Genomic DNA, 12,764 nt, shown 5'->3' on the forward strand with positions numbered 1-12,764 from the left:
TGAGACATTTACATTCTCTCAGGGCCCTGGCTGCCTCTCTTAGAGTGCCTTCCAGAGAAGGCACTGATGTGGTAGGAAAGGCATCTCAAAAAGAACATGATGTTCCAGGTGCCACAAGGTCCCAGAGCTCCACTAAATGGTCCAAGCTATGTATCACATGTGGCCAGTACAAGGTTAGAGCACAAACGTCCTCGGTGAGGGTAGGATAGCTGGCGCCAACAGACCTAAGTAGATCAGCCTAAGGAAACTGGACAGGGTGAGCTAGAGGTGCAGGAAAAGCAGCGCCTCAGGAAAAGCAGTCTGCCAGTCACACACGGAAGAGAACAGAGGAGGAGACACATCTGCCACACCCACACTCAGTAGGACACAAGAGATAGACATTGTGGCATCAGTGAGCCACCATGTGCTGCAAGTTCTGGAAAGATGAAGAAGGGAGCCTTTCCAGTTACTGTAGTGCCTTGGGAATGGTGGTGAAGGGAACTCCTAGTGTGGATGAGGGTGTCTTTCTTAGGTGACTCTGCTTTTGTCTCTACCAGGCATGTCCAACCTTTTGACACTGTGACACAACACTGTCTCTTACAAAGTTCATGCTTGAGAACATCACAGTCAGCTTACAAAGAAAGGAAGGAAAGAAGGAAGGAAGGAGGGAAGGGAGGGAGGGAGGGAGGAAGGAAAAAAGCAGCAGCAACAAAACCAAAACCACAAAAAGCTCTCGTGCCGCCGGGCCACACCTGGACATCTGTGCATCACGAACCTCTCCCCATCTCTACCACCACTTCTGTTCTGATGGCTAAGAGGACAGAGGAAGGAAGAACCAGAGAGGTCTGACTCTCTTCTAGCTTATATGTGACCCCAGTGGCAGGCTGCAGCTTCTTGGCACCAGTGCTCACCTGGGTTTACCCCGGGGCTGGTATCCCAGGAGGAACTTGCCGGGCAGTTCCTTGCAGGCACAGATGAAGTAAGGGATGAAGGTGGGCTTCTCCTTCTTAGTTTTGATGAGCAGCTCCTCTAACTTCTGGGGGTAGAATGAGGGGACAGGTTGGGATGGTAGCATGCTTGGCACACAATGACTAGTGAATACACACATAGACTTCCTTCACCACTGAGCCCCACACTCAAGGGGAAGCATCCACCCTTAGGAGCCTGGAAGATGTCATCCCTCAGAGGGTCTCAGACCCACCTTTCGGTCTCCACCACTACAGTCCTGGTAATACTTGTGGTTCAGAAGGTCTCGAGCAAAGGAAGCCATGGGCTGGACATAGCGGGCAACAATCTCATCCAAGTCTTCAAATTCCTATAGGAAGAACATTAAGAGCTAAGACTCCCTGCCCTGTATAAACCCACCCTGAAGAGATAGGACAGAGACTGGCTTCCACCTCACTCTACTGCAAAATCCCCTCAATTTATCAACTGGTTTGATTAAATTCCAGACACTGGCTTACCAGAATAAAGTTGAGTACTAACTATGATGTTTCCCTGGTATTCAGGAACAATGGAGAACTTTGGATTTCTCCTTGCTGAACATAGGTAAGAGACCTCATGTGTATGTCTGCACACACACACACACACACACACACACACACACACACACACACACCACACACACACACACACACACACACACACACACACACACACACGTATTTTTTCCTCTTCCTCAATAGTTCTCTCTGGGCAATTTTAAAATTTGAAACATGGGGTGGAGGGAAGCTGGTAACTTATTCTACAAATCACCCTGCTCTGATGCTCTGCCTAACAAAAATATGTTACTGTCAGGTGAAAACAACAGAAAGAACTTGTTCAGGCCTGGCTCTCACCTCACTGTTGATCCACAGAGTGGCTCCCAGGCTGAAGGCGTTTTCCTTGCCCTCCTCCCGCACATCTACATGCTGGTAGATGCCATCACTGACTTTCCAGGTCACTGTCAGGTGGTTTTCACCCTTGCTGCTGGGTCGGATGATAACATCTCCTTGGTCCATGGTCTCCATCATCTTTTCTGCTTGCTTGAAATTTATGTTATGGAAGGATGGGTGTGCAATCACTCGCTTGATGTATGCTGAAGGGGGCAGGAGAGACAGACCAGGTGATGGGTTGGGGGCTGATAGCAACAGGACAACCAGGGGTAGCTTCTGAGCAGCTATGGGATTCTGAGACACTTTCTGGCTTGGGCTCTCTGATGTGAATGAACTGTCAGTCTTAGTTCTTAGGCTGTATGAGGAGATGAAGTTTAGCAAAATATAAGTCAGGAGACCCAGGTTCCAGTCCTGCTCATGCTTGCCTCTGGGCCTCAGTGCCATAAAACTGGTCACCCGTCCAGCCCTGGGAACCAATGCACACAAACCACAGCCTAAGTTCCCGAGTGCAGGCTGCGTATTCAGGAGCAAGGCCTACTGCTGAGCACTCACTGGTCCGCTGCTGCTTCCGCTTCATGTCCTCTTCCTGCTTGTGGTCGGCTGCCTCGGCGTCAAAGTCGTAGTAGGTATCCTTGGGCAGCTTCCACTCGTTGTTCCTGTCCATGAGGTCCGAGGTCCGGCAGGTCAGGTCTGCACTGAACTTTTCAATATCAATCTTCATGATTCGGCAGTGAACAGTCATCCCCACCTAGATCCACAGAACATGTGAGCTGGAAGGGACAAACACTATCTAGCCCAATGCTTTATTTCACATAACAAACAAACAAAACAGAAAACTGCAAAGCCCAAACAGAAAGGTAGGACTTGCTCAAAGCCAGCTACCAAACGGCAGAGTAGAGTTTGGGGTGGGTAAGTGTGCACTGCACCAGTGCTACCCACTCTTAACTGGAAAACTGGAGGACTAGCAGAGGCACCCCTCCCATGATACTCGCCAAAGTTCACGCCCTTTTTTGAACAGCTGCTTTTTTGGCTTTTGTTTTTGCCATCTTTCCCGACTTGAGCAGTCTGTTAGGATCCTGTTGAAAATCCTGCCTTCGTTATTAAGAATTTCTTTTGAGCCGTAAGTCCACAGCTTTCCCGGACTTATATAGGTTGTGGAGGCTGAATGAGAATGGCCTCCTCAGGCTCATCTATTTGCATGCTTAGTCTTCAGATGGTGAACTATTTGGAAGGGTTAGGAAGCATGACCTTGTTGGAGGAAGTGTCTCACTGGGATTGGCTTTGAGGGTTCAAAAGCCCAGGCCAGACCTAGTGTCTTTCTCTGCCTGTTGCCTACGGATCAGGATGTAAAAACTCTCAGCTACTGCTGCTCCAGAGCCATGCCTGTCTGCTTCCCACCAAAATGATCATGGACTAATCTAAAACTGTAAGTAAGCTTCCAATTAAATGCTTTCTTGTAGAAGCTGTATCTGGCAAATCTGGATCCAGCCATGTCACCGACTGGGTGATCCTAAAAGCATTCAGATCTCTCTAGGAGAAAACCAAGAGCTGGAAAATGGCTCAATTACTAGAATGCTTCCCCAGTATTCACAGGGTTTAATTCCTAGCACTACATAAAAACAGATATGGCATATATCTTTGAATTTTAGCCATTGGGAGGTAGAGGCAGGGAGATTAGAAGTTGAAGGTCCTCCTTAGCTACATACCAAGTTTGAGGCCAGGGTGGGTTACATGAGACCCTACTTTTTAAAAGAAAAAAAGAGTATTTGAAGTTGTAAGATTAGAGACAACATAGAGGGCTGGGGTGGTGTGGTGTGGGGAGGTGGCAGGGGCGTGACTCAGTGTGTAAAGGTACTCATGCAAGCATGGAGATCTGAGTTTGATCCTTGGAACCCTCATAAAAAGCCAGATGAGGAACCGTAAAAACTGAGGTAGACCTGGGTATAGTGGTGCATGCCTTTAATCCTAGCACTCAGAAGGCAGAGGTAGGCAGAGTCTACAAAGCAAGTCACAGCTAGGGCTACATAGTGAGAAGCTGTCTCAAAAACAAAACAAAACCCCCTCCCTACCAGGCACTCCAAACCAATAACCCAAGGTAGAAAGAGAGAATCAATTCTGGAAAAGCTACTCTCTGACCTCCAAGTGCACAACAGTGTGTGTATGTCCTTCCTCCCCTCAAATACAGGGTGGAGGACAGAACATGGATGGACATATACTCACTGAGTGTCTAGCTGGAGCCCAGTACGGGCAGCTGCAGGAGATGTCTATGACAGAAGGGAGCTTGGAAATTTACTGCCAAGCTCCATTTGGAGGCTCCTTCTGTGTGGCCCTGTTCTGCTGTGCAGCCCAGAGGTAGTCTATGGACAGAGCTGAGACACAGCCTTTAAAATCTCCTGAGCAACACTGTCTAAATAGCTTTCTTATTTGCGATGCTGGGTCTCACTTCCTGCCATGTGCTGAAACCACAGCTTCCCACACAGGAAGGAACCTCTCCCAGAGGGCTGGCAACCAGCAGAAACTGCTTACAAAGGCAGCAGACAAAAGCCACTGCTCATTCAGATGCTCTCACAGCTTCTTCCAGTTATTCTAAATCCTCTCTGCTCTGACCACCAGCAGTCACTGGGAAGAGAGCCTAACTTCCAGTAGGGAGGCCCACAGTTAGAAAGTCTAACTGGGGCAGCTGGAGAGTACACTACTCCTTAGGTTAGTCATCCATCTACCTTCACTCGCTCCTCTGGCCTCTTCACCACCTTGTCACTGAGGAATTTGGTAGGGATGAAGCCGGTGACACCGTTGTCTAGTCTCGTTTTCACACCAATGGCCTGGCCAGGGCACGAACCACTGTCGAAGTGGTTCCAGACCTAAAGAACAGAAAGCAGGTTGACTGTCAGGAATCTGGAGCTCCTGTGTTCAGAAGAGTAATGCGGGATGGGGAAGAGAGGGGAGACTAGACAGATAGCGCAGCGGTTTAGAGTATTTATTTACTGCTCTGGCAGGGAACCTGGGGTCAATTCCCAGCATCCACACAGTGGCTCACAAACAATCACATAACTCCAGTGATAAGGGGCAATGCCCTTTTCTGACCTCTGAGGGCACCAAGTACACCATATAGTGCACCTATACCCATACAGGCAAAACAGTCACATCTAAAATAAAGTGAATACATCTTTTTTTTTTTTTTTTTTTTTTTTGGTTTTTTGAGACAGGGTTTCTCTGTAGCTTTGGAGGCTGTCCTGGACTAGCTCTGTAGCCCAGGCTGGCCTCGAACTCACAGAGATCCACCTGCCTCTGCCTCCTGAGTGCTGGGATTACAGGCGTGCACCACCACCGCCTGGCGTGAATACATCTTAAAAAAAAAAAAAAAAAGAAAAAAAACTGCCACACACACACTATGGTGTATACACACATATATAAAAGAAATAAAATTAAAAAAAACACACACACACCAAACAGAAAGGGGTATCTAAGACTGCTGTAATTTATTCTACCACCGATGGTTGGCACTAGTCTGGAAACACAATCAGCTACCCACCAAGGGACAGTGAACATCCATAGTTCCTTGACTTAATGTTTGGCACTAAGGTCATTAGACGAACCTTTCAGGCTTAGCTGACTGACTTCCTAACTCCACCGTGGTCTCTTTTGTTCTGTTCTGCCGTACTGAGTGGAACAAGTATCTACACAGGAACTTGCTACAGTGAATCTAATAATAAGTGAAAAGCCAGAAAATGCTAGGTGACTTTAGAAAAGAACATGATAGTTGGGTGTGGTAACACACACCTTTAATTTCAGCACTAAGGAGGCAGAGGCAGGCAGACCTCTATGAGTTCAAGGCCAGTCTCATCTACACAGTGAACTCTAGGCAAGCCAAGGGTACATAATGAGACCTGGTCTCCAGAAGAAAAAAAAGAAGAAAAGAATGGCAGGCAAGCACATAATGCCTAGATGAATAAAGGGAAAATTAAGAGTGGGGATAAGGCCTGGAGAGATGGCTTGGAGGTTAAGAGCACTGGCTGTTCATCCACAGGTCCTGAGTTCCATTCCCAGCAACCACATGGTGGCTCACAAGCATCTGTAATGAGATCTGGTGCCCTCTTCTGGAGTGCAGGGACACATGCAGGCAGAACACTGTATACATGATAAGTAAATAAATCTTAAAAAAAAAAAAAAGTGGTGATACTACAAAAATCATATACAGCCTACACATACCCTCAAACAAGTATAAGGCACTGTCTACTCTGTGGGTAAAAAAGCATATTCTCAAATCATAACTCGCTATATATAGTGACAGACAGAAGGTGGGGCAAGAGTTACAGGTCACAGTGACTGCATAGAATGGAAGAGACACATGGCACCTCACTTCTTCTCACCCCTTCCCTGTGTACTTCTTGGGTGGGAGCATGAACTCAACACTCCCACCTCTGTCTCTGCACCAGACTTCTCAGTTAAAGAACTCACCCCCCAGGAGCACTGCAGCACATACCTCGCTGAGCTCAGGGAAGTTGTCCTGTTGGCAGAAGGGGCACTGCCACAGCCCTGTCTCGTCATTTCGGATGGCCTGGTCATAGCTCTCACCCTGTGGGCGTCTGTGAGCAATGCCAGTAACATTGCAGATGATGAGCTTTCCTGGAGGGAAAAAAGCAGGTTAAGGGAAGGGAGAGCTGATTCCGTCCCACTACTCTTTGCTGACACAGCATGTCTTAAGGCATCTCTACTGAGTTCTTCCTCATCCTGGAGGACAGAGACTTTCCCTGCACTTAATGCCATGGAAATGACTCCTGTAAGCCAACTTCATGAAAGATCTCAAAGCAAGCTAGAAGTGGAACTTTATCTGTATTTTGTCAGTGTTGGGGACCGAACTCAGGGTCTTGCAAATACTACTGAAATGCCCCAACAAGGAGCTATTCCCAAGTCCTCCTTTTACGTTTTATTTTGAGACCCATTCTCACTGTAAATTCACTCTGTAGCTTAGGCTGTTCCCAAATTTCCAACCCTCCCTCCTTTCTCTCCCAAGTAGGTAAGATTACATGTTTGCACCAACAGGCATGGACAGAGGTTTAACTTGATCTTGACCTCAATTCTGACTTCCAGTCTAGGCCTTGAATTCTTCCCCAACTTCACACAAACTAGAGACACCTGAGAAGAGGAAACTTCAACTGAGGAATTATCCTACCAGATTGGCCCGTGGACATGTCTTTGGGGACATTTTCTTGGCCACTAACTGATAGAGGACAGTGCCACTCCAGGGCAAGTAGTCCCAGGTATGTAAGATAGGCAATGGAACATGAGCCCAAGAGCAAGCCAGTAAAAGTAAGCAGCACTCTTCCACAGTGTCTGCTCAGGTTCCTGCCTCAAGCTTCTGTCCTGGCTTCCCTCAATGATGGACTCTAACCTGTAGGATGCAATGAGCCCTTTCCTCCTCAAAAGCTACTTTCGGTCAGAGTTTTATCACAGCAACAGCAAAGCAAACTAGGATAAAAGATCTCTTGGTCTTCCTCATCTGATGTGTAGACCTTTTGTTTTGTTATTGTTGTTGTTTATTTGTTTTTTGAGATAGGGTTTCCGTGTGTAGCACCAGCTATCCTGGAACTTGCTCTGCAGATCAGCCTGGCCTTGAACTCAGAGATCTGCCTGCCTCTACCTCCCCAGTGCTGGGATAATTAAAGGTGTGTACCATATACCCTGTAAACCTATCTTATACTATTGCAAACCTTTTCAATTTATGTGCACATAGTAAACACCCTGAGTTCTCCACACAGCATTCCCTAAGTACAGCCTCACTACTTACCAATGTAGAAGGTCTCTGGTGTCTCTTTGGTTAACATATTGAAGATCTCCTCTGTGTTAGGAGAGCGGTAGGCTGTCCTGAGGTCCTTATAACGACAACTGAGCTCTGCTCGGATATCATACAGTGTGATGTGCTTGTCTCCATAGCCCTGGGGAAGAAGTCCATTAGGAAAAGCCTTGCAGCCCTCAACCTGACTTACTGGGAATTTTAGTGACAGGAGGCAGCCAGTTTGCACCTGTCCATGCTTTTCTTTACTGTCAACATTTACTGCAGGAAATTCTCACTTCTTTCTCTCAACTTCTCCCTCAATGGTGTCTGATGTCCAAGTTGCCCTTGAACATGACATCTTCCTGCTTTAGCCTCCTGAGCAGCTGGGATTACTTATTACAGGTGTGTGCTGCTGCTCCTACCTCAATAAAGGAGACAACACACAGCTCTGCTGCTGGACAGGAGGAACGAGGGCTGCACAGCACATACTCCTCCTCCTCCGTCCTGCCTCTCACTTAAAGGCACCTGACACTTTCCTGGCTCACTAATGAGGGCTAAAAGCTTCCCTCAGAAGCTCAGTACAGCATAGGCAGGAGAGGAGAGGAGAGGATCAAGGCTCCCACACTAGTATCAGGGTCTCTGGACAGCTGCTGCACAGAGTTGAGTCCTTGCCTGTTGGGACGTACAGTCACCTACCTGTCTCTCCAGCTCTTCTGCAAAAGCATCAAGGTCAAGATCCTTCAGCCGCTCTGGGTTTTCCAAGATTTCCTCAAGGGCTCCTGCAGGATTGGCGTCCTCTGCAGACTCATCGTATTCCAAGGCGTCCACTGCCATCTTCCTGGCCCATTCATACGTTTCAGGGTGGACTCGGGAGCCATCAAGGACTTCAATGTATGAGTCAGTGCTGGAGGAAAGGCAGAGACGGAACAAGATATAAGACCCAGAAGTTTCAATTAGTTAACAACCCAAATGTCCACCAATGTGGAACTGGCTGGGTAAACCAGGGCACTCCATGATGGAATACTATACAGCCATTAAAAAGAATGAAGTAAATTTATGTTTGCTGACATGGGGAGATGGCCATGATATACTGATACGTGAAAAATGCACTGCAAAACACTATGAGCCATGTGATCTCATTTTTGAAGTAAATGAGTAGTTAGTAAATGCATAGCAAAAATAAAATTTAGAAAATTGTAGTATACATAAAAACTGTTATGGCAGTTTTCTCTGGGGGTGGAATTATGGGGGACTTCCACTTTCTGTATAATAGTTCCTTCTGTTGAGTTTTATATAGTGAGCTTATGAGTCATAATATAAAACAAGAGGGGAAACCTCTGAGAATCTGCTGCAGCTGTTCCCCCATAAAGCCTTCCCAGGCTGGTCTTGCCCGTGCACTCACATGGGCCTATGTTATTCGTGGAGTGTTACAGCAAAGCTGAGTGGAAAATGGAGTTTTAGAACTTGAAGCCTATTTCCCCACTGACTTCCATTACTGAATGAGGAGCTATGTGCCCGTGGAAAAGATCCTCCAAAGACTGAGTTGATAACTTCTGGAGAGGAAGAGGTCAATAGTGAAGTCTCAGTACCACCATCCTAAAACAGAACAAACCTCTCTCCCCTTCTTGAACCTCTTCAGACCCATGCTCTCTTCCCAGGGCCCCTTGCTTACTGTTCCCAATTCATCTGGCTCTGACAAACCCTGAGCACAACCTTATGCTTTCTCCTTTAAAGACCACACTGTTGCTTCTGTGTCTCCCTCTCAGATGAAAAAGCCTCAGAATTCATCTTTTCCGTAGGTCAGGGGCGACTTCTTACCTTTTCTTTAAAACATTTCCTAATTTTAATTGGCCTGGGGCCCTTTCAAAGGCCTAATTCCCTGACACCCCAAATCAATGCCCAAGGAATTGCTCCTGGCCTGTCTAAACAGAGGGTATCACCTGTCCCCCAGTGAGGCAGTGTCGATCTTGAGGAAGCCAGCACAATTCATGAAGACTTTGGGACCCATGTGACACATGGTGACCAGCTGAGTCCGGCTCTCGAGTCGTGTATTGTTCTGTTTCAAGATCTAGGGAAGAGGGCTGGAAGTGAGCAGGGCAGTAAGAGGGCCTGCATCCCTAGACTGCTTTCTGGTTTCTGATAAACTCTCTATGGCTCTGTCAGACTGAGTGTCTGAGACACCACCATGTTACCACTTAATAATGCCTTTAATGAGCTATACCTTACCTATCAGACTATGTATGGCTGAGCATGGTGGCACACACATGTAATGCTAGCACTTCAGAGATTGAGGCAAAAGGATCATGGGAAGCTCAAGGTCAACCTTAGCAACAAAGTAAGCTAGGGCTAAAGGAAACTGCCTCAAAACAAAAATAAGGCCGGGCAGGGCAGTAGTGGCACACGCCTGTAATCCCAGCACTTGGGAGCCAGAGGCAGGTAGATCTCTCTGAGTTCAAGGCCAGCCGGGGAATCACAGAAAAAAACTCTGTCTTAAAAAGCCAAACCAAACCAAAAGACAATGACATGTAACTGTGGATGGCTTGAAGGTGTATTGCAATACAGACTACAGTGGGCATCCTTCACATTAGAAAAACAGTCTAATGAATGCTTTTGACACTCTCTCTGAAATTCCTTTTTGTTTGCACTGGAAGAAGAAAGTGCTTTTCTGGTTTTTCCTGTTTCCATCATGGCTTACAGGCACTATAGCACAGCAGTGAAGAGCAGGGCTCGGCCTCTGCACCTGAACTTGGCTCATTGGCCGAGCGGTTCTCAACAAACCTGCTTTACCTCTCTGATCTGTCAATTATATTGGCAAAGTTCTTCACACTCAATGAAATGATTGCTTTCTAATCAACCAAGCCTACCTTCAGCAGGTGGGTCCCTTTTCGAGGTCCCAGGCCACAGACGTACTGGATCAAGGCCTGGCTGTAGGGGTGGGCAATGGCTCGGTTGACATCAACCCCAACCTCGTTGACACGGTTGATGAACTCGCAGTACAAGGCGCTGAGCAGCTCTTCTTTCACAACGTGCTCCTGCCGGCGGAGCAGCGAGTGAGCCACTGTGCCCTTCCACCCCCTGGCCCACAGGCTCAACCCACTCACCTGTAAGGGATGGAACTTGAGACACAGGATGTCCTCATCCGAGCTGCACACCTGGGCAAACTCGATCAGAGGGTCTTGGATGCGTCGGGCTAGAGAGACGGCTTGTCTCAGAACTGGTGGATAGTCCCGGAACTCTGCCTAGAAGCAAAGGAAGGTCACAGACCTTTAGGGTGTCCAAAGTGACAGGGTAAGAAGACATCTCAACCACTCTGGCTTGAGCTACCTTTTTATCTCCTCTGGGGCCTTTGCTTCTTTTCCTAGGACCACTTCAATCTCTGGAGCTGCCAATCTGAATGCTCCGTAGCCCAGAAAGTCTCTGCATGGTAAGCTAACAGGTGTAGTCCTAACCCTGACAACCTGCACTTCCTATTCAGTCCCACTGGGGTTCACAGCAGTTGGCAGAGGAAGCCTCGAGGGTGGGAAATTAGCATTACCTCTGATTTCTTGCTGTTCATATACAGAATGGCCAACTCGTTGTCAACCAGCTCCACCCCAATAGAAGAAAGCTGTTGGCCTTGGTCCAGCTCATGCACTATGCGCTTCACATCCTCAATCAACATCTGGGCATCCCTGGAAGGATGAAGAGTATTGGTCAAAGGACCTATTTCCTCAGGAATGGATACTCTTGACTGAGGAGGGGTTGGGAGGAAAGAGCTTCAAAGCAAAGAGGAGCCACATCTCCAGAGAGATCCCTGGGGTATCAGCATTACACCCAGACTCTGGGCACATACCAGATTAAGCAATAAGAGACAGTGACTTTGGGTCACACCTTTACACCAGACTTACCTGTTCTCTCCCGCCACAGTAACCACATGAGGCTTCTTATTCACAAGAAACTTCTTTAGGGTTTCAATATCTTGAGCCTGGATTAAAAGAAGATTGTAGCTGAATAGCTCCAGGCATGCAAAGATTTCTTTTTAAGATGATTATTGCTGGCTATGGTGGCATATCTTTAATCCCAACACTTGGAAAGGCAGAAGCAGACAGATCTCTGTGAGTTCAAGGACAGCCTGGTCTCAAAGAGTTCCAGGGCAGCCAGGGATGTTACACAGAGAAGCCATGTCTCAAAAAACAAAACCAGAAACAAAACCAGAACCCGCTTTGTAGACCAGGCTGGCCTCGAACTCACAGAGATCCGCCTGCTTCTGCCTCCCAAGTGCTGGGATTAAAGGCGTGCGCCACTACCACCCAGCCACAAAAACCTTTTTTATTGTGTAGACCACAGTCTGACAATACTATACTGATATTTTGATCCTCATTTTAAGATGTAAAAAACATGCTGTTTGGTAAACTTTGTTGTTATTTTTCAGAATGGGGCTCTTACCAAATCTTGAAATACAATTATGATAAAGAAATTCAGGGGGGCTGGAGAGATGGCTTAGCAGTTAAGAGCATTGGCTGCTCTTCCAAAGGTCCTGAGTTCAATTCCCAGCAACCACATGGTCAACCACCTATAATAAGTGGGGTCTATAGCTCTTTCTGGCATGTATGCAGACAGAGCACTCATACTAAATAAATTAAATTAAATAAAAAAAAAAATTCAGAAATATTCAAATCCATCTTCCTTTAGAAGAAGAGGTACTGAAGGGCAGAAGCAGGGAAAAGGCTGGATTAATGCTCCAGTGGCTCTCAGCTCATGAAACAGTCTGACCCAGATGCTGCTAAGAACAGAAAAAGCCATGGCAGACCCAGAAGTACACAAGGCCTAGGCACTGGCTGGCCACCAAAAGCAAACCACACCCAGTAAAGAGTGCCATCTACTGCCTTCAGAAGTGAGACTGACTCCCAAAGGTGAGAGAATTTTAAAATATTAAGATGGGGATTAGAATATCAGTGTTATTTAAACTAATGTTTTAAAAAAAAAAAAAAAAAAAACCAACTTGCCAAGGGTGGTGGTGCACGCCTTTGATCCCAGCACTGGGGAGGCAGAGGAAGGTAGATCCCTGGGTCTGAGGCCAGCCTGGTCTACATCAGTTACAATTTCCTAAAGTGATTACACTTCTGGCTTAGCCTCAAGATGTGATGAACTTGACT

At 47.0% G+C, this 12,764-nt stretch overlaps 1 protein-coding gene across 1 annotated transcript in view; it reads right to left on the bottom strand.

Annotated features, from left to right (window-relative positions):
• Nucleotides 1–12,764, bottom strand: part of Supt6h (SPT6 homolog, histone chaperone and transcription elongation factor) — a 38,160-nt gene that overhangs the window by 4,179 nt on the left and 21,217 nt on the right. The window contains exons 20-32 of the mRNA XM_036194773.1: nt 11,517–11,593; nt 11,165–11,300; nt 10,731–10,868; nt 10,494–10,661; nt 9,570–9,697; nt 8,326–8,533; nt 7,642–7,789; nt 6,337–6,479; nt 4,574–4,714; nt 2,406–2,601; nt 1,818–2,056; nt 1,181–1,294; nt 891–1,015 (exon numbers count right to left, since the gene is read on the bottom strand). Coding sequence (XP_036050666.1) covers nt 891–1,015; nt 1,181–1,294; nt 1,818–2,056; nt 2,406–2,601; nt 4,574–4,714; nt 6,337–6,479; nt 7,642–7,789; nt 8,326–8,533; nt 9,570–9,697; nt 10,494–10,661; nt 10,731–10,868; nt 11,165–11,300; nt 11,517–11,593 — 1,961 coding nt within the window. The remainder of the gene's footprint in view (nt 1–890; nt 1,016–1,180; nt 1,295–1,817; nt 2,057–2,405; nt 2,602–4,573; nt 4,715–6,336; nt 6,480–7,641; nt 7,790–8,325; nt 8,534–9,569; nt 9,698–10,493; nt 10,662–10,730; nt 10,869–11,164; nt 11,301–11,516; nt 11,594–12,764) is intronic.

The sequence above is a fragment of the Onychomys torridus genome, chromosome 8 (genome assembly GCF_903995425.1).
Source record: "Onychomys torridus chromosome 8, mOncTor1.1, whole genome shotgun sequence".
Taxonomy (NCBI): Eukaryota; Metazoa; Chordata; class Mammalia; order Rodentia; family Cricetidae; genus Onychomys; species Onychomys torridus.